General features: G+C 45.4%; 1 protein-coding gene across 5 annotated transcripts in view; it reads left to right on the forward strand.

Annotated features, from left to right (window-relative positions):
* The window catches only part of lrrc7 (leucine rich repeat containing 7), a 102,965-nt gene that overhangs the window by 72,662 nt on the left and 5,157 nt on the right, over window positions 1-25,146 (forward strand). For 3 of the 5 annotated variants that reach the window (XM_062998046.1, XM_062998045.1, XM_062998044.1), the window contains exons 18-24: window positions 2,644-2,730; window positions 4,708-4,822; window positions 6,770-6,950; window positions 8,749-10,459; window positions 18,329-18,451; window positions 19,045-19,269; window positions 24,233-24,325. In XM_062998046.1, the coding sequence (XP_062854116.1) occupies window positions 2,644-2,730; window positions 4,708-4,822; window positions 6,770-6,950; window positions 8,749-10,459; window positions 18,329-18,451; window positions 19,045-19,269; window positions 24,233-24,325 (2,535 nt within the window). Of the gene's footprint in view, window positions 1-2,643; window positions 2,731-4,707; window positions 4,823-6,769; window positions 6,951-8,748; window positions 10,460-14,923; window positions 15,074-18,328; window positions 18,452-19,044; window positions 19,270-24,232; window positions 24,326-25,146 lie in introns of all 5 variants that reach the window. The other 2 variants (XM_062998048.1, XM_062998047.1) reach the window with 2 other exon arrangements.

The following is a 25,146-nucleotide window of genomic DNA, read 5'->3' on the forward strand; positions in this document are numbered from 1 at the left end:
TGTATATATCTCAGCTATGATAGTAAATGAACTGTGTAGTCTCGTGTCTGGCTTTGTCGGACGTCCGCGCCTTCGATCCGTCGATGGTTTGGTGCCGGTGCTCGGTCCACAGCTGAGATCACGAGCAAACACAGGAGAAGGTCAGAAGGAAATGTCGAGTGTGTTTGGAAGCTGCTGATTGGTGTTCGTTAAAAGCTCAGGATTCAGGTTTTATCCTCGTTGATGGTCACAGTTTTCCGTTTGGTGTTTAACGTTACGACCTCGGCTCTGTTTTAAAGAAAATAAAGGGCGTACACAGCCAACCGCTGCAGTTACTCCCTCTGCTGGCTGATCGATGGCACTGCACAGAGACGGGGGATAATGGTGATCAGTGCGAGACTCTCCGTGCACAATGTGCTCCGTATGAACCCCTGGTGCAGGTGAAGAGAAGCGGTCTGTACTGCACACTTGCGGGAGGGGGCGTGTGTTAGTCACGACCCTCCTCGGTCAGGAGTGGAGGTCAGCTGCAGTAGAGGTGAAATACCATCAGAGAATTGGATATGAATACACGGGGAGAATATGCAAACTCCACACAGAAAGGACCCGGACCACCCACCTGGGAATCGAACCCAGGACCTTCTTGCTGTGAGGCGACAGTGCTACCCACTGAGCATGTTGTTTAATTCACATATTTGATCTAGTTGTGTGGCGTGGTGGTAAAGTACGTTACCCTTTACTGCTGAGATGACGGGGTTCGAATCTCAGTGGTGCTATCGGCAGGTCGGGCATCTGCATGGATGGGCGTGGCTGAAACAGCCTGGCCTTTTTGAGGTGCACTTATCAGTGCGCTTTTAGTGCAGGTCCCAAGCCCTTGATCTGTTTTTTTAAGATATGTACTGTATAAGCCATTGTTGTTTTTCCAATGTTCCTCCCAATCTAGCTGTATCTACTGTTGCAGAGCTCCACTGTCGAATGGTCAGGGCAGTAAATATGTGCACTAGCCCAACCAGGGTTTTTCAATGGGTTGCAGAGAAAAGTGCTAATGATTAAATGAACTTGTACACGAACGCCCCCCTTGTGGAGGCTTTATGTTGCATCTTGTAAACCACATTGCTTGTGTTGCCTGGGTCCCAAAATACGAGTCCGAGTCAAGTCAGGAGTCAATATAATCTACACAAAACATATATTATAAATGTAGCGCAGAAATAAAGAAATAATCTGTAAGTTCAGATAAAAACAACAACAGATTAGCGAGTGTATTTAGCCGTTTTACTTCGTGTCTTTACTTTCCTCCTCATTGTGTAAATGAATGTAATTTCTGTAACAAGAAGGTTCCAGTTAAAAGCTTCAACTGATACGTTTTGTTTTCATTACAGAACAAAAGCGCTCGATAAATCACGGCACAGCGGCCAAAACCCCAAACACGGCAAAAACAATCATAACCGCTGCTTACCTTAGCTTCTGTTCTTCCAGATGCTATTACATTTATAAGCGTGCGTGCCATTAGGAACAGAATCCGTTATTTTGTAAATGTGCTTATAATTAAAAATCTCCAAACTTTTCCCGTCTGTTTAGTAAAACAGGAAGTGGTTAGAAAGCCGATCGAGCGTTTCATTACCACGTCATCTGTGTGACGCAAACCGAATAAACGCAAATAACAGCATTTCTTACTAACAATTACAATCAGAAGCTCTGATTGGTTCAGAAAGCGTCTTTCAACCATCAGCGCCGATTCTGCAGGAGCGTTCCATTCACCCCGGTCGTTCCTGTGAAGTGCACTACGTAGGGTGTTCCACCATTTTAAGTGAGATTCTGATCCAGAGGTAACGATAATGTTCAGATGAAGTGAACTTCAGACTGTGTAGGGAGTAGGGAGCAACGCTGCATCACTACACCGGAAGCTGGCTGGAACGTTTACACATTGCGTGTGTTGTGGGTTTAGACGGCCGGAGCGTTATTAGAGAGCAGAATATTTATAATAATAATAATTATATATATATAATCATCACATGTAACTAATGTTACACATGCTGACGCTCGAGACTCTTGTTTTTTATGAGTGATTTTTTTGCGAGTCATGAGTCGAGTCAGAGTCATTTGAAACGAGTCCGAGTCGAGTCTGAAGTTGCTGTGTGTCATTCGAGTCCTCATCTCTGCCCTGCACCAGGCGGGTTCATACGGGATCTGTATCGCGCACGGAGAGTCATGTACTGGAAGGGCATCCAGTGTACAAACTGCGCCGAATCTGAGGACCAGATCCACTGTCAGCAGCCGAAAGGGGAAAATAAATAGTGTACAGGGAACATGAATCTAGGGCTGCGTCCCAATCCAGCGTGTTTTCTGAGGAACACCGATGTGAATGCCAGGACGCGTCATACACAGCTATTCACGCGCAACCATCCACACCCGCGCTTCTTTCTGCTTCTGTGTTTTTAATGCGCACAGTGATGTGGTGTACGTGTCCATTACAGCTTGGTACAACCGTCCCTCCCCCTGGCTCAGAGACCCCTGGTGGTCAGGGTTACTGGACAGTGGGAGGACTGGTGTCACGAGCCCATGCTTCTTACACACGCTTTCCTTTTCAGCCCATGAAATTCCTCCATTTGTGTTTGTGTGTGTGTGTGTGTGTGTGTGTACACGTGTGTGTGTGTGTGTTTTGCTTAGATTTCTTTACATCGCATCGTTCCCAAGCAGCAACAGGCAGAGAATTGCGGCCTGGCCGTTTCTCCGTCGTCCTGCCTCTTCTTCATAGTAAGTGGCTGAGGGACCCGCAGGTCTGACCCGGTTCACCCGGCAAATACAGAAGAATTAGGAAAAGTACCTGACCCCTATTTTGAAATGAATTGAGTTTGCAGAGTCGATGACAAACGGTTGCATGTCTTGGCAGTTTCATGATTTTAATGACTTCAACAAATAGTCATTTTATTTCTGCATTTTTTCACCCAATTTAGTCGTAGCCAGTTCCTCTTCCTCTGCTGGAGACCCCGATAGTGTACGAGGGTATATTCTCCTGACACGCCCTCCCTCCGACATGTGCGCGCTCCACTGACCCCTTCTTGTTCACCTGTACTGTACACACAGCATTGAAGACCCCCCCTCTCCCCTTAGTCCGGTCTTTTCCTACCCAGCAGACTAGTGGCAGAGTCTAAGTCTGGTTGGGAAAAGACGGGACTAAAAAGTGGGCGGGGTCGTAGGCCGAGGCGCCTGTACAGAAGTGGAGGAACGTGGAGATCAGAGCGTGACTCTCCGTGCGTGAGACCGACTTCACGAGCCGATCCACCGAAATATGGGCGAATAAGAAGGGGTCGGCGAAGCATGCACACGTCCGAGGGAGGGCGTGTCAGGAGAGTTTACCCTCCTCGTACACCATCAGGGTCTCCAGCCGAGGAAGAGGAACCGGCTACGATTAAACTGGGAGAAAAAAAGGTTTATAAACACACAGATGAAGATGATTAGAATTAGAATTTTGGGAGGAGGATCTGTGTAGCGGTTCAGGATTGATGGAAAGCAGTGTCGTGATTGTGAGGTTCGAACCTGATGAATGATGGTAGTTTGATGGAGTTTGCTGTAGTTGGAGACGTTGAAGGTCTCTAAAATAATGAAGGACCATTTTTGTTTTGCTTTATATTTCGTGATTTTTTTCCTAATTTATTGGGAGCCACTTTTGGGTAAGGATAAAATCAACATAATAATAACGTCGATGTTCTTTAGTCTGCAGTAAAACACATTTACTCTTATTTGTTTTTGGTAGCAGAGCTGAGATTCAGAACGCTGCGCTGGTGCGGGAATTCTGTTTCTACGTCAGTGTTAGCATTTAGCTTTAGCCTAGCATTAGCATAGTTTTTAAAAGCAAAGCTCCCCCTAGTGTTCATAATGTGAGCTGTCTTGTGTGTGTTCCTGGTTTCACCTCTTTAGTGTTTTCAATAAAATCCCCTGCAGACATCTCTGTGCATGCTTCCTGTTCTATAATTCGTCTTAGATCGGCAGACAGAACAAGTCTTAAATGTAAATAACTGTATCTTAAATATTTTAGATGATATCTAACTTTTTGTAGTGGATTTATTGTCACTATGAGAATTGTTAGTCAGTTTAAAAAAACATTTCTCAGCAGACGATTGGAAATGATTTAGGTTTTCCACCGTCTACTGTGCATGATATTGTGAAAAGATTCAGGGTATCCGGAGAAATCCCAGTCTGTATAGGACAAGCCTGGAAACTGCTTTTGTGATGTGAGATCTTTGAGCTCTCAGACTGCACTTGCATAAAAAAGTCATAATTCTATATTAATATAGTCACACAGGCTAAGGAGCACTTCAGAAAACAGTTGTCACCCTACTGTGTGCTGCCGCTTTAAGAAACGTACATCTATACAACCACAGAAATCAGATCTGAACATTATGCAAATATTTAATGCTGTGTTTTTATATATTTTAATGTTAAATAGATATTTTATTTGACTACAAGTAGTAAAGTATGTTATTACGTTGAGCCAGTGTGGCGTATTGGTACGAGCCAGAGTTTCAGGGGTTCGAATCCAGCCTGGGTTAACCTAATCATTGAGAGGACACATCGGTTCGCTCTCAGTGCAGGTCCTAAGCCCGGATACATTTCTGATTGTGTCAGCTGTGGAACCGTTTGTTCCTTCAGTACAGTACGTCATTACAGACGGAGCTGGTTTATTTGCGTGACCCGTCGTTTTGTAATAATTCCGATGTCTTTATTGTTCAGGATTCCATGGGAGGCTCTCCTAACGACATCCGGATCTCCGACATGAGGCCGACGCTGGTGGAACCGCCCATGTACAAGCCGAAGGTCGTACTGCTGGGACAAAAGGATAAAAAAGGTAAACGCTCAGCTAACGCCAGCAAACAAATAATACGATTTAAGATAACGGCACTCGAAATGAATGAGTTCCAGGTAGCTTGTCGAGTATATGTATCATTTTTTGAGTATCTCAGTCACTCTGAGAGTCTAGAGGGCCCCAGTGGTTCTCCAAGTGAACATTTTATCCTCAAAGTTGATGTTAGAAGCAGGAAAAATGGGCGAGCGTGAGGATCTGAGCCAGTCTGACAAGACCAGATTGTGATGGCTAGACGACCGGGTCAGAGCATCTCCAAAACTGCAGCTCTTGTGGGGTGTGTCCCGATCAAAAGTGCTCCAAGGAAGGAACAGTGGTAAACCGGCGACAGGGTTCAGGAACGGTTTGACGAGCACAACAACTCGGCCTCCAGATTCCCCAGATCTCAGTCCAGTCCAGCATCTGTGGGACGTTCTGGACAAACAAGTCCGATCCATGGAGGCTTCACCTCACAACTTACAGGAGTTAAAGGACCTGCTGCTGACATCATGGTGCGAGATACCACAGCACACCTTCAGAGGTCTCGTGGAGTCCATGCCTCGATGGGTCAGGGTTGTTTTGGCAGCAAAAGGGGGACCAACACAATATTATATAATATACTCAGTAAATTAAACATTATATAAGATTATGTTTTTAGGACACATATTTATTTGTACATAGGTGGGTGACATGACTTCTGATTTTACCACAATTAAATTAAAATATGTATTATATGTGTTTTTCCTCCAAAAACTTGTCAGTGATGAAGAATTTTACTTGGGCTCCTTTAGATGGAAGACTTTATTGTTTTATTAGTTTTTTATTGTAAGGTGAACATGCAAAATCTCCTGTGGTGTGACGATAATAAAGATTGTCCATAAATTATGAAATATAAAGATGCATAAAATAAGTCTCCCTTTTTAGCGTGTATAATTGCCCGATTGTGTCACGTTCTTCTCCACCAATACCGATCCCCGCTCTGATTGAGGAGAACAAGGCTAACCCACGCCCCCTCCGACACGTGCGCAGCAGCCGTATGCATCTTATCACCTACACTTTGACGAGTGCAGTGCAGCTCAGCGTGGTGTACGGAGAGACACACCCTGACGGCACTCTTTTCTCATCTCTGTGCAGGCGCCATCAATCAGCCAGCAGAGGTCGTAATTGCACCAGTCATGGGAGAGAGACCCCATCCGGCTTAGTCCCGCCCATATCTGAACAACAGGCCGATCGTCGTTCATGTGGCCGCTCAGCCTTAGCCGGCAGGCAGAGCCGAGATTCGATACGATGTATTCAAGATCCCAGCTCCGGTTCCAGCGTGTGTTTTTACCGCTTATTTTATACAGAATTATTTTATTTTGCTCTATAAGGTTTTAAAATGCTTGAGACTCCTACAGTAATGATCCCAGTAAATGAAGCACCATCATCACTTCAAACAAAATTAAACGTCTTTTACGAAGGTTCGGTTCATCCGATCCTCGTGTGTTTTTATTTAAAACGCTGCGTAATGAAAGTATAAAAGAAAAGAGAGAATATATTATCAGGACGTGACGCTTTTATAAGATGGTTCCACTCGTGTGAGAGATAAAAAAGCTCAGCCTTAAACCCTGAACACGACTGATCTAGATTTAACATCATTATTATTACGTTTTTATTTTAGTGTCACGTGACTTCACAGCGCAGGACACTTTCTGTTCCTCTCTGTCAGAAAAGAAAATCAATCTGGTGCCACCAGCAGTTCAGAACAATTCAGACTCAACACCAGAACTGATAGAATCCTCATGAAAACACGTTGTTTTTAAATTGTGATGCGCTTTATATATTTATCCCAGTTAAACACTTTAGCTGGAGCGTTATGGGTTTCGAGTTCCTCTTCATGCAGCACAAAACCAAACAGAGTGCTTCTGTGGGCGTGAATGATGCAGTCCTGATCCGAATTTTCCTCCCGTTCAGAATCCATGGATGACTCAGACCCAGACAAGATGCACTGCATGAACAACAGCGGCTCCTCGGCCACCTACTCGGACTACTCGCCGTCTCAGGGCTCCTCCGGCTCCTCCAACCCGCCCGGAAACGTCTCCGCCCTGCAGAGCGCCGCCAAAGACGGCCTCCCGCAGACTCACTGGACTAACAGGTCGGCTATGATTAACACGTTTCACACCTACCAGTCGTGGGTTCGGCACATTTGGGACCATCTTTCATTTTACACAGGATCTTGACATCTTTTTTAGCTTTTAAACACCAAGATCCATTCTGACAAAGCTTGCTAACAGCTAGCCCTAAAAATACAAAGCTTACTTCTTATTAAAAACGCTATAAAAGCCTCACACTCACTGAGCACTTTGTTAGGAACATGTATCTGGTAAATGTGTTTATAATTTTATAAACAACAACTACTATACAGATGAACTTTTTGGATATACAATTACTGACTGCACCCTATCTGTTGCTTACTATGCTTTGTCATCTCCAAGGGACCCCATAGGGCCAAAAAAAATAAATAAAATAAAATAATAATAATAATAAATCATTAATAATAGTAATAATAATAAAAATAATAATAATAACAAATAAATAATAATAATAATAATAACAATAACAAAACAATAATAATAATAATGATAATAATAATGATAATAACAATAATAATGATAATAATAATAATAATGATAGTAATAATAATAATAATAATGATAGTAATAATAATAATAATAATAGTAATAATAATAACAATAATAATAAAATTAATAACAAATAAATAATAATAATAACAATAATAACAATAATAATGATAATAACAATAATAAGAATGGTAATAATAATAATAATAATGATAGTAATAATAATAATAATAATAATAACAAAAATAATAATTATAATAATGAGAGTAATAATAATAATTAATAATAATAATAATAAATACATAATAATAATAATAAATAAATAATAATAATAATAACAATTAAATTTTAATAATAATAACAAATAAACAATAATAATAATAATAATAATAATAATAATAACAAATAAATAATAATAATAATAAACTTGATTTATATGGCACTTTTTATGGCACTTTTTTTTCTAGGGCAGCGTCCAAATTGAATTTTATTTTATTATTGATAATAATAATAACAAATAAATAATAATAATATTAATAATCTTAATTTACTTATTTGACTTATTTGGCTGACCCTTGATCTCCAGAAGAATTTTCCCCACCAGAAAGTGAACGAATGGCATCTGAAGGGTTACGGCCTTGACGTTTGCCAAGAACGCATTCATGATGTGCAAAATAAAGATTTTTGTACATTTTTGTCTATGTTATATGGTCAACAATATGTAGACACCCCCTTCCAGTTATTGAGTTCAGGTTTTTCCGCCACACCCATTGCTAACCTGTGTATACAATTAATCAATCAAAACAATCGATAAGCTTTCAGCCTCAAGGTGACAATTTGCAGACGTCTCTTGCCCCCTCCAGCTTTGCTGCCCCTTTGTCCATAAGGACGTGGTTTGACCAGATTGTTTTGGAGGAACTTTAGTGGCCTGTACAGAACCCTGGAGCCCTAACCTCAACCCCACTGACCACAGTGAGCTGGTGTGGCGTGATAGTAAGAGCTCCGGGGGTTCCAATTCCAAGCTGGGCTTACAAATACAGAAGGTGCAGGTTTTACTTGATGGGGACACTTTAGTGCACTCTTAGGTCCCAGATAAATAGGACTGTTGGGTCAGAAAGGTCACATAATGTAAAAATCAGTGTTTGTGACCCCATTGGGAGCAGCCAAAGGGCAGAAGCTCCCAACGTTTTGTCGAAAAACCCCCTCAGAAGAGTCGAGACTGGTATAGCTGCAAAAGGCAGGGCGTATTCTAGTTTTGGAATGGAATAGAGTCTCAATCAGACTCTGAAACTCTTTCTGCTCTGTGTTTAGGATCGCTCAGTCGTTCCCAAAGCCGATCGAGACGAAGCCGCTGCTCAGCCACAGAGAGACGCCGCCGTCCAGCACCCTGCAGCAGAGAGGTGAACGGCGGCCCCTCAGCGACACCTTCGACAGCTGGAACAACGCCCCCCATTACGACAACACGGGCTTCGTGGCTGAGGAGACGCCGGTCGTGACTCCCGGCGGCGGCAGCAGCGGGAACCCCATGCTGGGCACCAAGCCTCGCAGCGCCTCGGTGGCGCAGGGCCGACGGCCCCTCATGCGGCAGGAGCGAATCATGGGAGTCCCGCTGGAGCTGGAGCAGTCGGCGCACCCCTACCGTGCGCCTCCCGATGCCGAAGTGCCTCCGCCCCCTTCCCAGAACCCTTGGCAGAACTGGACGAGGACTCCCAGCCCCTTCGAGGACCGCACGGCGTTCCCGTCCAAGCTGGAGATCACCCCGGCGAACAGCCCCAACCCCGACCGCAAGGACTTCGAGCAGGACCACCTCCCGGGCACCTTCCCCTCGTCAGGAGCCTGGGGGTTCCTGAACTCCAGAGACTCAGGGACAGGGCAGGGTCCGCCCAACATGTACGCGCACGTTCAGGCCTGTAATGAACCCAACAAGGGCACCAGCATGGTGGTGAGCAGAAGTTCTGACAGGATCTCGCCCATGATGAAGGAGGTGAAGGCGAAGTTCAAGAAGTCCCAGAGCATAGACGAGATCGACATCGGATCCTACAAGGTCTACAGCATCCCCCTGGACACTTACAGCTCCAGCATCGATAATCAGGGTAGCGTGGACAGAGCTGACCTCCCGGGACATCTGGAGCAGAGTATGTCCAGGAGCCAGTCCGCCCCCATGCTGGACGACGACCTTGACATCTACGGTACGAGCAAATCCTCTCAACCTCAGAAACCCGCCATTCCCAAAAAGGTTTACCAGTTCGACCAAAGTTTCAACCCTCAAGGAGCCATGGACGTCATGAAGCAGGACAGGAGAGTCCCGCCGCCCTTCCCTAACACCCCCGAATACATCAATCACCCAGGCAAGACGCTGCCGAAGGAGCTAATCAGCCCTCGAGGGTACCGAGGGTACCAACCCATGGAGCAAAGCATGTTCTCCTATCCTCAGCCTCCCATCAACGACGATTCGGTCATTCCACAGTTCCCGTCGCACCCTCAGCGTTCCCGGCCTGGGTTTCTGCGCCGGGCCGACTCCCTGGTCAGCTCGACCGAGATGGCGCTTTTCCGCAGGGTCGCCGAAGCCCAGGAACACCAACTGGCCGACCATTACGCCCGATCCCAACAGCTCAAGGGCATCCTGGATCACCAAAACAGCTTGGCCACCATGGCCGACTCGCAGTTCCACAAGCGGAACGGTAGGTACGAAGAGGACTACTCGTCCTACCAGGAGCCTAAAAAGCCCATCATGGGTTACCCCACCAAGAGCCTGACCCAGCGTCGCCCCCTGTCCGCCCGGAGCTACAGCACCGAGACGTACGGCGCCTCTCAGGCCCGGCCCGTGTCCGCCCGGCCCACCATGGCCGCCCTGCTGGAGAAGATGCCGGATTACAACGTCAGCATGAGCCTCGAGAAGAATCTTGACAACGACATGAAGATGAGAGTCGCCCCCCCGAAACCGGAGGACGTGGGTTCCAAAATGCCGGCGGACTGGAGGCAGCAGCTCCTGAGGCACATAGAGGCCAAACGGCTCGACCGGGTGAGCAAATCAACCCCGAGTCGCTGATATCGACATGCTAAGATGCTTTAAACTTCTGAAATTATCAGTGTCTTATCAAGGTACACTAGGGCCAAAAGTATTTGGACGCCTGACCATGATCTTGTCGGACGTCCCGTATCAAAAACAAACTATTAAAACAGAGCGACCGCTATAGCTGTGATCTTTTCAGCTGAAACAACAGCCGCTCTTCTGAGAAGCTTCTCACAAGATTTTGGAGTGTGTATGTGTATGGGAATTTGTGCCCGTTTAGTCAAAAGATGGCAGCATTTGTACGGCTGAGCACTGACGTTGATGATCTTTATAGAGCTACACAGTCATGTATTTATTACACCAGTTAGTGATTCTTGTAGATTAGAAGGGGCGTCCCAATACTTTTGATCATATAGTGTACATCAATGCTGTGTGCATATTAAAATTCACCTCACACAGACGAAATACTTTATACGAAAATACTAATCTTTATATCACATGACTCTGGGTTTGTGTAGAGTTAATACACTAGTATACATTCTATTCTACAACCACAAATCAGAAAAAGTTGGGACGGTGTGGAAAATGTAATAAAAAAAAAATAATAATAAGTGTTTCTTACATTGACTTTGACTTTTATTTGATGTCAGACAGGATGAACCTGCGATATTTCATGTTTTATCTGCTCGACTTCATTTCCTTTATTAATAAACATCCATTCCTGCATTTCAGACCTGCAACACATTCCAAAATAGTTGGGACAGTAAAGCGTTTACCACTCTGTAATGTTGCCGTTCCTTTTCACGACACTTAAAAGACGTTTCGGCACCAAGGACGCCGAGCGATGACGTGTTTCCGTTATTTTGTCCCGTTCTTCCTGCAAACGTTCTCTGTTGGGGACAGGTCAGGACTGCAGGCAGGCCAGTCCAGTACCCGTACCCTCACCCTCTTCTTCCACAGCCACGCCTTTGTAATGTGTGCAGCAGGTGGATTTGCATCGTCCCTGGAAAAGACGACGTCTTGAAGGCAGCACATGTTGCTCTAAGATCTCAACGTACTTTTCTGTATTAATGCTGCATCACAGAGTGTAAATGACCTTTACCAAGGGCACTGACACGCCCCCCCATACCATGATACACCCTGGTACTGACACACCCCCATACCATGACAGACCCTGGTACTGACACACCCCCATACCATGACAGACCCTGGTACTGACACACCCCCATACCATGACAGACCCTGGTACTGACACACCCCCATACCATGACAGACCCTGGTACTGACACACCCCCATACCATGATACACCCTGGTACTGACACACCCCCATACCATGACAGACCCTGGTACTGACACACCCCCATACCATGACACACCCTGGTACTGACACACCCCCATACCATGATACACCCTGGTACTGACACACCCCCATACCATGACACACCCTGGTACTGACACACCCCCATACCATGACACACCCTGGTACTGACACACCCCCATACCATGATACACCCTGGTACTGACACACCCCCATACCATGACAGATCCTGGTACTGACACACCCCCATACCATGACACACCCTGGTAATGACACACCCCCATACCATGACAGACCCTGGTACTGACACACCCCCATACCATGACACACCCTGGTACTGACACACCCCCATACCATGACACACCCTGGTACTGACACACCCCCATACCATGATACACCCTGGTACTGACACACCCCCATACCATGACACACTCTGGTACTGACACACCCCCATACCATGACAGACCCTGGTACTGACACACCCCCATACCATGACACACCCTGGTACTGACACACCCCCATACCATGACAGACTCTGGTACTGACACACCCCCATACCATGATACACCCTGGTACTGACACACCCCATACCATGATACACCCTGGTACTGACACACCCCCATACCATGATACACCCTGGTACTGACACACCCCCATACCATGATACACCCTGGTACTGACACACCCCCATACCATGATACACCCTGGTCCTTTTCCTCTTTGGTCCGGATCACTCTGCATCCATTTTTTCCAAAACAGACCTGGAATGCTGATTCATCTGACCACAATACACGTTTCCACTGTGTGATGGTCCATCCTAGATGCCTCCGAGCCCAGAGAAGTGGACGCCGCTTCTGGACATGGTTAACATAAGGCTTCTTGTTTGCACAGTAAAGTGTTAAGTATGATTAGTGCAGTAACTCTGTATTGTAGAGCTGATAAAGGTTTGATAAACTAATCCCTCACCCATGTGGTTCTATCAGCTAGTGTTGAGTGGAGGTTCTTGATGCGGCGCCGTCTGAGGGATGGAAGATCACGAGCGTTCAGATTAAGCTCGCACCCTTGGTCTTTACGCACTGAAATTCCTCCTGATGACTTGAATGGTTTAATGATATTCTGCACTGTAGAGGGAGAACATGCAAATCCCTTCCAATCTTTCTTTGAGGTTCATTGTTTTTAAACATTTCAATCATTTTCGCACAAATTTGTGGACTAATTTACCTCATTATTCACCCTAAATTTCCCCGTCCTGACGTTTTTTGGAATGTGTTGCAGGCCTGAAATGCAGGAATGGATGTTTATTAATACAGTGAGAAAAATAAGTATTTGATCCCCTGCTGATTTTGTAAGTTTACCCCCTTACAAAGACTTGAACAGTCTATAATTTTTATGGAAGGTTTATTTTAACAGAGAGACAGAATATCAACAAAAAATCCAGAAAAAAAACATTAAATAAAAGTTATAAATTAATTTGTATTTAATTAAGGGAAATAAGTATTTGATCCCCTAGCAACCAGCAAGAATTCTGACCCCCACAGACCAGTTATGTCCCCATGAGGCACACAAATTAGTCCTGTCCCTGTATAAAAGACTCCTGTCACAGAATCAGTTTCTTCCGTTCAAATCTCTCGACCACCATGGGCAAGACCAAAGAGCTATCAAAGGACGTCAGGGACAAGATTGTAGACCTGCACAAGGCTGGAATGGGCTACAAGACCATCAGCAAAAAGCTTCAAGAACCCTCACTCTGGAGCTCCATGCAAGATCTCACCTGGTGGGGTAAGAATGATTCTGAGAAAGGTGAGGTCAGTCCAGAATTACACGGGAGGAGCTTGTCAATGATCTCAAGGGAGCTGGGAGCAGAGAAATGCTGGATATGACCACAAGAACACCATCCCCACCGGGCATTTCTCTGCCTCCAAACACGGCGAGTGGAGTTGATGCCAAAGAGCTCAATTTTGGTCTCATCTGACCATATCACATTCTCCCAAGCTTTCTCTGAATCATTCAGGTGTTCATTGGCAAACTTCAGACGGGCCTGTACATGAGCCTTCTTGAGCAGAGGGACTTTGCGGGCACTGCAGGATCTCAATCCATTACGGCGAAGTGTGTTACTAATGGTTTTCTTGGTGACTGTGCTCCCAGCTCCCTTGAGATCATTGACAAGCTCCTCCCGTGTAATTCTGAACTGACCTCACCTTTCTCAGAATCATTCTTACCCCACCAGGTGAGATCTTGCATGGAGTTCCAGAGTGAGGGTGATTGACTGTGATCTTGTATTTCTTCCATTTTCGAATGATCGCACCAACAGTGGTCTCTTTCTCACCAAGCTTCTTGCTGATGGTCTTGTAGCCCATTCCAGCCTTGTGCAGGTCTACAATCTTGTCCCTGACGTCCTTTGATAGCTCTTTGGTCTTGCCCATGGTGGTCGAGAGATTTGAACGGAAGAAACTGATTCTGTGACAGGAGTCTTTTATACAGGGACAGGACTAATTTGTGTGCCTCATGGGCACATAACCGGTCTGTGGGGGTCAGAATTCTTGCTGGTTGGTCGGGGATCAAATACTTATTTCCCTTAATTAAATACAAATTAATTTATAACTTTTATTTAATGTTTTTTTTCTGGATTTTTTGTTGATATTCTGTCTCTCTCTGTTAAAATAAACCTTCCATAAAAATTATAGACTGTTCAAGTCTTTGTAAGGGGGTAAACTTACAAAATCAGCAGGGGATCAAATACTTATTTCCCCCACTGTAAATGAAATGAAGTTGAGCAGATAAAATTAATTCTGTCTGACATCAAATAAAATATATAAATGCATAAAAATGTGCATTTTCTACACCGTCCCAACTTTTTTTTTAAACAGATTTCCTCTTGTTGACACACTGCTGTATGTAAACGTGACCGTGAGCGCTGTGTGTTCTGTGTTGTTTCCAGTAACCATGTTGTGTATCGTTGTTGTCCTGTCGATCAAAGCTTCTCCACTCTGTTGCAGCAGCAGGTCGAGTGTACCTACCCCCCTCACAACCCCCCCCACACCCCTCACAACCCCCCCCCCCCCCCTCCAACACCCCACTTCTGCAGCCTTTGACTTTCTGTGTGGCGTCTCCGTTCACTCATGTGGTCGTCATGTGGTTGTTTCCCTCCAATCAGAGCGCTGTCCATAAGCACAACACCGTAAACTTCGGCATGCTGTACACCGGAGGCTATGCTGCGCCGCATGCCAGCAGAAGCATGACAATAAACTTTTACAATAACGCAAAGCATGAAAACCAAACGACTCAGTGGCTACCTCTACCAAACGTGAGTATCAACCCCAAAAAAAGGTACCAACCGCCCCCATATCGGTGCAGCATGAAACCATTGGCACGTTTGAATATATTGTTTCAGATCTCGCCCCCTAGTGGGCATGATTGGCAGTACTTAAAGCAGAAATTGGTTGCTGGTCTGCTGGGTGGGAAAAACTGGACTACACACAAATTAAAATATAGGTAAGGGGGGTGCCTAGCACTGGGGTTTTGGAGTTTGAATCTCAACTCTACCAGTCCTACCAGTCAGCTGGGTCGCCCCCTAGTGGACACGATCGGTAGTGCCTGCTGCAGAAATTGGCCTTTAGTCTGTTGGGTGAGAAAAGACAGGACTAAAAAAAGAAAACTGGACGGGGTCTTCGACGTTGATTAGTAGCCCGGGGCACGTGGAGATCAGTGCGTGACTCTCCCTGCGCGAGACCGATCCGCCGAAGTACGGGCGAATAAGAAGGGGTCGGTGGAGCGGACACCCTCCTCTGACGCCATTTAGGGTCCCCAGTAGTAGAAGACACATTGGCTATGACTAAATTGAGAGAAAAAGGGAGAACATGCAGTAATAACATGTAGGTAAGGGTTCAGACAGTAATGGACAGTCCCGTTTTCCATATTTTACTGTTTAGATTCTGTTTTTCCGTGTTGTTTGGTGTATATCTCGTTGTCGGCGTTGCATGTGTTCAGTCTTTGTGTTGCTCTGTGGGCTGCAGTTCTCTTCTGTCTCCTCTGTCTCTACGATTATTACAGAAACCCACGTGTAAATCCTTTAAATCGTACAAAACCTTATTATTTTATAGAGTTAGTACAACTGTGTAATACACTGAAGTGCCAGAACGACTGGTGGTGCCTCCATAACAGCCTCGACTCATCAGCGTGTGAATCTGAGCTGAATCTGCATCAGTGTGGAATAAGCGTCAGATCCAGGGTTACAGCTCCACATGTATCTGTGTTTATCTGGATTCTCCTCCCTGTTTCACTTTTAAACTTGTGTTACAGCTCCAGCTTCTGAGAAATGGTGAGAATCAGAATCAGCTTCTCCCAGAGTCTAAAACGCTTCTGGTTCAAAATAAAGCTTAACGTGGTTTAATGTAGTAAAAGAAGGAGACAGGAGCACTAAACTTCTCTTCATTATTACTAGGGCTGCCGCGATTGGTCGTTTTTATAACATCGTTTTTAAAACTATGTTTATAAATGATCCTTTTTAATTTCTACAACGTTTCCGTTCATATAAGCGTTCATATGATTCCCTCAGCACTACTCGCTGTGTGCAGGACCTCAGTCGTATCTGGTCTGGTCACTGGTCGGCGGCATTAAGCGCCGCCTTAAAAAACATCGTCTGCAGCCGTCAGAGGACGATTGTAGAGCTTTCAAATAAAAGATCAAAGTTTTCCACGACCCAAATCATCCAAAGTTTGGTGATACTTAAAACTGGTACAAAACTAACAAAGCTTTGATGGTACCACAGCAGCACCAGCGCCATGTCGCACGTCTATATTGTTTCATTACGCTTCTTAATCGTGGAGATCTTGGAATAGCGTATTTCTTAGCGATTCTTGCAGTTGCTGCGACGCTCAAAGCGCAAAAAGCTTCTCATGTGAATGCGCCGGAGCACTCACCACTGTGTTTACATGGTTTAGAATGTGAAGTAAGTGTTGAGTGAATGTGGAGTTTAGAATCTGGTTAGAATTTGGGCTTTTCCGGCAGGACAGAGCGCCGCCAAACACATCTAGAGATGCCAAATTACACTTAGAGGAACACTCGTTCCTCGAGTTTGGGGTTTTGCATTTCCCACGGTTCTACTGGAAGTATGTTGTTCATCATCTACAGAATAGCCGATGTGGAGCTTGTGGAGTCCGTGTTCCATCATACTTCTGCAGACCTACGCTCCCGTTGGGGACCTACCCAATATTAGACTGGTGCACCAGTTTTTCTGTCACTTCAGTGCATATTTGTAGACGTACAGAACTGTGCAAAAGTCCGCACCATCAGATTACTTGTTTTATGAGTGGTATAATAATCATTAATTGATATTCCTCCGTCTCTTTATTAAAATACAACCAGAAATTACAGGGAATTTCTTTGCAGTATTTAATAAACACCCCCCGTAGACTAAAGTACAAGGGATCTTCAAGAAGTTTCCTCACTTTTATATTATTATATTTATATCTATATTATATATTATTAGCGGTGAGGGTGTAGAAGGAGGAGGAATCACTCGTGTCTGAGAGTCTGAGAGACGCTTATAGTCCTGATTTAGCTCCATCTGATTTCCACTTTTTTGGATACTGAAAGAAGCTTTAAGGGGAAGAAGATTTTCATGTGATGATGATGTGAAAGCAGCGGCGCATCAGTGGCTACGAGTTTTTGCTTATGGCATTAAAAAGTTGGAACGATGGCCGCTCAGGTGGCGCAGCGGTAAAAAGACACGCTGCAACCGGAGCTGGATTCTGGGTACATCGTTTCGAATCCAGCTCTGCCTCCCCGGTTCGAGGCTGGGCGGCTGTATGGGCAACGATTGGCCGGTTGCTCAGTTGGGGGGTGGGACAAAGAACCGGATGTGGGTCTCTCTCTGTCAGAATGCGATTACGACCTCTGCCGGCTGATTGGAGGCGCCTGCACAAGAGATGAGGAAGAGTGCCCTTAGGGTGTGTCTCTCCACATGCAACGCTAGGTGGCGTCAAACTCATCAATGTGCGGGTGGCAAAGATGCATCCGGCTGCTGCTCATGTTTCGGAGGGGATACGGGTTAGCTTCGATCTCCTCGGTCAGGGCGGGGTTCGGCATAGACAGAGAGGAAGCACGATGCAAATTGAACGATTGGATGCGCTAAAGGGGGAGAAAAAGGGAAAACAAAAAGTTGGAACGACTGGAAAAACACATCGGAAGGCGACGACATTGTTTTTGAAATTCTTAATAAATTGAGTTGAAAGTGTGGAAACTTTTTGAAGAACCCTCGTAGAATCTTTATAGTCTTTAAAAGGTCAAACGTGACACTGACAAAGACGTTTAAGTGTCAGACGGCGTCTCATGATCGCGTGCTGTCGAGTTAGATTGACTTTAAACCCTTAAAATCAAATAATGATAAAAACCCTCGAGTATTAGGACATCCTGACCCCAGACTTCCCAGATTTGGCTTTAAATTTTAGCTTTTAATAAAATGCATCGTAACCAGCCTGCGTTAAAGCTCGAGACGTGATTTTCAGACGTGTACCCGTCGCCTGGTATAAGGCACGACTTACCGACCTTTCTGTTTCAGACCCCGTCGCAGCAGAGCAATATTTTAGACAACGGACAGGAAGTGGTCTCTCCCACCACGCAGTGGGCCCCCTACTCGCTCGGGAGAAGAGACGTACCTCCAGACAACACCATGGTTAAAAAGGTACACATCTCAGTCGGCTCGTCTGGGGGAGGGAGGGTCGAAGGGGTCCCTCATAACTCGTTGCGTTTACATTTTCGGCATTTATCCAAAACGACTTACAGTTGTGACAGTCTAAGAGGGTTAAGGGCCTTGCTCAAGGGCCCAACAGTAGCAATTTGGCAGAGGTGGGGCTTAAACCAGCAGCCTTCTGATTACTGGTCCAGTACCTTAACCACTAGGCAGTTATGTCCTCTACTGGCTGATCGATGGTGCTGCACAGAGATCGGTGCATGACTCTCCATGCGCGATACGGATCTCCGTATGAACCCGCCTGGTGCAGGTGAAAAGAAGTAAGTTTAATAATGCTTATAGGATGCCAGGAAGTGAATATACAGCCGGCTTCACACGTTTGTTTGCCACTTCTTTTCACCTGCCAGAGACGGAGTCACGGAGAACAGCATCGTGTACGGAGAGTCACACAGTACTGATTTTCTCATGCAGTTGCCTGGACCAGCCAGCAGAGGGCGCCATCACAAAGCAATTATTTTGTTTAGAGAAAGAGAACCCACGCAGAAATGTTTTATTATTTAATATCGCTGATTTATCCTCCTCAGGTGGTGGTCCCGTACCCTCACCAACAGCAGGGCGTGATGGGAGGCGGAGCCACGGCGCAGCACCGGGGGCCCCAGCAGTACGAAGGGATCATGAATAAGGTCTCCATCCAGCAGTACCAGAATCCTCTGGGAATGGCCATGACTAGCACCAGCCCCCGGCCCCAGAGCGCCCGCTGCTTCATCCAGACCAAGGGCCAGAAGAGCATGGACGGCTTTCCAGAGCAGGTACGTCACTCACTCATTCATTCATACGGTTTTAGTTGTTGATGCCCACTGCCTGCATCAGAGGACCGGGTGTGGCTGGATGTCTATAAATTTAATACCTTTTATTTTCTTTGATTTTGATTATTGCTTTTCAGCTTTTTATCAGGGAAAAACCACTCTAGCTCAGCATTTCTGAAACATGTCTAGGGTTTTAGTCATAGCAGTTTCCCCTCCTACAGGAAGTCGGATTTACAGCCTATTCATTAATTAATTCATTTTTTAATTAAGCTTTTTTATTTAATTTTTTCCTATTATTATTATTATTATTATTATTATTTTATAATAATAATAATAATAATAATTATTATTATTATTATCATTATTTTATAATAATAATAATTATTATTATTATTATTAAGATTTTTATTATAACTATTATTATTATTATTACTATTATTATTTTTTTTTTTATTATCATTATTATTATTATTATTATTACTATTATTGTTGTTATTAGTATTTTTATTATTATTATTATTACTATTATTAAGATTTTTATTATTATTATAATTATTATAAGTATTTCATATTATTATTATTTATTATTATTATTATCATTATTATTATTATTATTATTACTATTATTAAGATTTTTATTATTATTATAATTATTATAAGTATTTCATATTATTATTATTTATTATTATGGTTTTTAAATACATCTCTAGGATGCGCTGGGATGCATCATCAGTGATGTTCCTGGGGTCATCGGGGGTTTCGGGTCTTTCAACATCAGACCCCCTCACTCAGGTGACCCATCCGGGGTTGATCAAGACCCGGATTGCATCCCAGCAGCACCAATCCACGGGCTCGCCCTCTTTAGCCAAAGCCATCGTGTGGCTTTCTCTGCGGCTTCCGTTATGGAACGTATGGCTCCCCTCTTAGCTGCTCCAACCACTCCTAGCCTTGCCAGAGCTTTGCAGGTTGAACGCCCAGCAAACCCCCGGCAACCTACCTCGATAGGTTCGCAGTAAGTCCGCCAGCCCCTGCTCCTGCACTCTTCCACCAGGTCTTGGTATTTCGCCTGCTTCCTCTCGTGTGCCTCCTCCATGTGCTCTTCCCACGGCACAGTCAGCTCCCACATTATCACCTGCTTGGTAGCATCTGAGTAGATGATCAAGTCTGGGCGCCGTCTTGTCTGGGCGATGTGTTCGGGGACCTTTAGTTGTTTTCCCAGGTCCACTCTCAGCTGCCAATCTGGGCCTGTGGACAGCAGGCCTGACTTGGTCTGTGTTCGCGAGTCGGGCTTCTCTCCGGCCTTTAGGAAAGGAATGTTGTTCTTCCTGGGGCAGTGTCTGCTGGAGTGAATTGCTGTGGTGACTGCCTCTGCAACAGCCTTGAGCACCTGGTCATGGCGCCACCGATATCGACCATCGGCCAAGGCTTTGGGACAGCTGCTGAGGAGGTGTTGAAGCGATCCTCTCCCAGCACACAGGGGGCAGGAAGGTGTCTCAATCTTGCCCCAGGTGTAAAGGTTTGCTGGGCTTGGCAAGGTGTCGTAGACAGCTTGGACCAGGAAACTGATGCGGTAGCTGTCAGCCCGCCAGAGATCTGGCCATGAGATCTTCCGCTGCAGCGTCTTCTCCCACCTTGTCCAGGCTCCCTGCTGACTCAGCCCCACCATCTTGCTGACTCTCACCTCCTCTACACCAGCGCGCACTTCCTCCTGGAGAAGATGTTGTCGCTCCTTCCCTTCTGCTCTATCCACCTGGCTACCTGGAAAGTAGCCCAGGCCTGATCGCCCTCTTGCCACTGTCCCTACAAGGGCCTTCTGCCTGAGCCGCACCTCTGCTGCCTGTAGCTCTCTGGCAGCACTCCACTTCCTGCCTGTGCGGACTTCGATGCCAGCTGTGGCCACCTTGGGGTCCCTGGAGTCCCTGTACTGCATGACCTCTCTTGTCCGAGTTACCACAAACTCTTCTGTGAGGCCGCTGAAGGGGAGCTGTAGGGTGTTGGTGGCCCCGTACAGAGCAGCACTGCTTAGGCTCCTAGGCAAGCCGAGCCATCTTCGCAAGTAACTGCTGATCTTCTTCTCCAGAGCTTCCACAGTTGACATTGGGACATCATACAATAGCAACGGCCACAGAACCCTGGGCAGAATGGCATGCTGGTAGATCCATGCTTTAAAACGACCCGGCAACCCAGATTTGTCAACCTTGGTGAGCCAGGTTCCAAGGTTACCACAGGTCTTGTGGATGGCAGCTGTGTCCTTCAAGCTGCAGTCAAAGAGCTTCCCCAAGCTCTTGACTGGCTCTTCTAACAGTGTTGGAATGGTGGACTCTGAGATCTTGAAGCGAAACTTGTCCATGACTTTTCCCCTCTTCAAGACCAGGGACCTTGACTTTGATGGCTTAAAGCTCATCCTTGCCCATGAGATGAGCTTCTCAAGCCCTTGTAAGATCCACCTGCTGCCAGGGACAGATGATGTAGTCACAGTCAGGTCATCCATGTAAGCTCTGATTGGTGGCTGCCGCACTCCAGACTTGGTCAGTGGCCCGCGACACTCCACCTCCGCAGATTTCACTACCATGTTCATGGCAAGGGCGAAAAGGGTTACTGAAATGGTGCAGCCCGTTATAATTCCCTTCTCTAGCCTATGCCACTCAGATGTTATGGACCCAGATGTAACCCTCATCTGGAAATTGTTGTAGTAATCCAATATGAGGTGGTTGATCTTGTTGGGAACATGGTGTCTGCGGAGAGTCTCCTCGACGAGCTTGTGTGGTATAGACCCATAAGCGTTAGCAAGGTCCAGCCACAGGACCACCAGGTCGCCTTTGCCTTCCTTTGCTTCCCTAAGGAGCTGTGTGATAACCCCTGTGTGTTCCATGCAGCCTGATGTTCCGGAAATCCCACCTTTCTGTACCGAAGTATCGATATAATTGTTCTTTAAACAGAACATTGACAGCCGCCGTGACACAATGCTGAAGAATATCTTTCCTTCTGTGCTGAGCAGTGAGATGGTTCTGAACTGGCCCAGGTCTTTGGAGTTCTCCTCCTTCGGGATCCACACACCCTCAGCCCACCTCCACTGGTTGGCGACTCTTCCTCGTCGCCAGACCACTCTCAGGATCTTCCACAGTAGCTGAAGAAGTTTCGGACAGCGCTTGTATACACTGTATGGTACCCTACTGGGCCCAGGGGCTGAGGCTGATCTCGCTGCCTTTACAACTTCCTGGACCTCTCTCCAGCTTGGTTCCTTGATGTCAAACTCTGTTGTCGGTAGGGCTGGGCTTATCAGAGCATTGTTGTGGCCAAGATCCTGGTCTCTCTCTGGGTCACTCAAAGTGTTATGAAGGAAGGTGTTAACATCCTCTGCGGAGCACTTCAGCTGGCCGCTACGCTTGTCACCAAGCAGTTTCCTGGTGAAGCTAAAGGGGCTGGCAATGAAGGCTGTTCGCTTCCTGGCCCTCTCCTTTGCTCGTCTGCGGTGCCACTCTGCTCTGCGTATATTCAGGAGTTTCTTCCTGACGATCTCTCGCAACTCTGCCAGAGGCTGCCGCTCTTCTTCACTGGCCCTCTTGTACTGCTTCCTAAGGGATCTCAGTTCTTGGCGCAGCTGCTGGATCTTGGTGGCTCTGCGATTCTTATTATAAGGTTTCCTACTTTTCCCTATCTCCATGTAGCCAAATCTCTCTGATGCGTAGCTAACAATGATGGTCGTCATTGTGTGCAATCGACTGTCAGCATCGCCCTTAGTTGTTTGGACAATCTCACAAACATCGTCGTCAAATTGCTGCCACATGCTCTTGCTGGTTGCTGGGGGCCATCTAATCCGCTGTGGAACTACTCTGCATGGAAACTGGGGAACCGGTGCGTGGAGGCGCTGGGCTCTGTGGGGTGAGTCCTGGCCCTGCTCCTCCTGCGTCTCACCAGGAACTGGTCCTGTGCGTTGCACCTGCTCCTCCTTGTCCAAACATTTCATCCTGGCCTGATGGATTTTGAGGCCCCGCGGATTCTTGCAAACTTTCCCACAGATGCATTTTGCATTAATCGTCGTCTGGCCGTTTGCATGGGTCATCATCCATAGGTCCGTCCTGTTGGGGATCTCATCCTCCCCCCCTCTCGGGATCCCCTGGGGGTATGTCTCTGAAGGTTCACTCGTAGCTTGGATTGGCTTCCTCCTCACGAAGGATGCAAGCTGGGTTGCTAGCCCGTTGCTATTATTATTATTATTATCATTATTATTATTATTATAACTATTATTAAGATTATTATAATAATTTTTGTCATTGTTATTATTATTGTTATTATTATTATAATTATTATTATTATAATTATTATTTTATTATTCATAATATTATTACTGTTATTATTATTGTTTTTATTATTATTATTATTTCTATTATTATTATTACTATTATTATATTTATTATTATTATTATTATTACTATTAATATTATTGTTATTATTGTTATTGTCATCATTAATATTATATTATTATTATTGTTATATTATTATAATTATTATTATTTTTATTATTATTATTATTGTTATTTTTATTATTATTATTACTGTTACTGTTACAAAAAACTTTTATGATTTCTGAGCATTTTGCATTTATATTTAGGCCTAGCGTAAACGCTTTTTATTTTTATATAATATATAATAACGCTTTTTTGTTAAATATATATTAATATTTACATTGAAATAAAATTGTGTTTTCTATCTCGTTTTTATTGCACATTTAAAAAATGTAAACAAAAGTTGAATAGAAATAAAAGAATATACTGGTAAGAGCCTGGTGGCTCGGTGGGTAGCACTGTCTCCTCACAGTAAGAAGGTCCTGGGTTCGATTCTTAGATGCTGGCCGACCAGGATCCTTTCTGTGTGGAGTTTGCATGTTCTCCCCGTGTCTGTGTGGGGTGGCAGGATGGGCGTGGCACATTACAGAACTGACCTTCTTCCTTTTCTTTGTTTGTAGTTCTGTGTTCGGATCGAGAAGAACCCGGGCCTGGGTTTCAGTATCTCAGGGGGCATCAGCGGGCAGGGGAACCCCTTCAAACCCTCCGACCTAGTAAGAGCTCCTCTCTCCTCACATCTGCAGACCGTCCCACATCACGCACCGACTGTACTGTAGGTTTTATTTATTTATACGATGAGCGGCGGCGCTAAGAGAAATAATAGGTTTTCTATGAGAGTTTCCATGGAAACGAGGCGCTGCGGTGCATGGCGATGCAGCGGAGGCTGGGTTAGCGTTAGCCGGTGACCTTTTCACTGCGCCTCATCCTGTCAGGAAATCAAAGAATCAGATGAATCACTTTGAGTGAATCGTTTACGTGAGCCGTTTTACATTCGCTGGTTTAATAGTATGTAATAACAGAGGTGTGTTTTTATACCCGTCCATAATTATTCGCCCCCCCTGGGAGAGACGAGTCAAGGGTTATAAAAAACGTACCTGTTAGTGAATTAGTGAAATGTGCCGACCCACAGCGGTGCGACCCAGCTAACCGACTCATTTTCAGTCAGAGCTGCTATTTCTGGCGTCAGGAGGAAGCACGAACGTCGGCGGCAAGAGTAAGTCGAGCAAATTTAACTTTATGCAAATTAGAATCGAAGCGATGTGGAGGTAACCAATAGGAATTGAGCGTTGAGCAGAGCGGTATGTAGATAATCGTTCCTACTAGAGATGAAGAGAAACTCACTGTTACGGCATCAAACGTCCACAAACAGACACAGTCAGGACTGTACAGTCAGTGATGGACTACACAGGGATGAGTACAGCTGAACCAGGACTAAAATCTTAAATCTAACACTGGATCATTTTCGTATTCAGTCTGGACCAAGAGAACCGAAATACAAATATAAAATTACAGCGGTACTTTAAAACTGGACCTC

The sequence above is a fragment of the Trichomycterus rosablanca genome, chromosome 6 (genome assembly GCF_030014385.1).
Source record: "Trichomycterus rosablanca isolate fTriRos1 chromosome 6, fTriRos1.hap1, whole genome shotgun sequence".
In the NCBI taxonomy this organism is placed as follows: domain Eukaryota; kingdom Metazoa; phylum Chordata; class Actinopteri; order Siluriformes; family Trichomycteridae; genus Trichomycterus; species Trichomycterus rosablanca.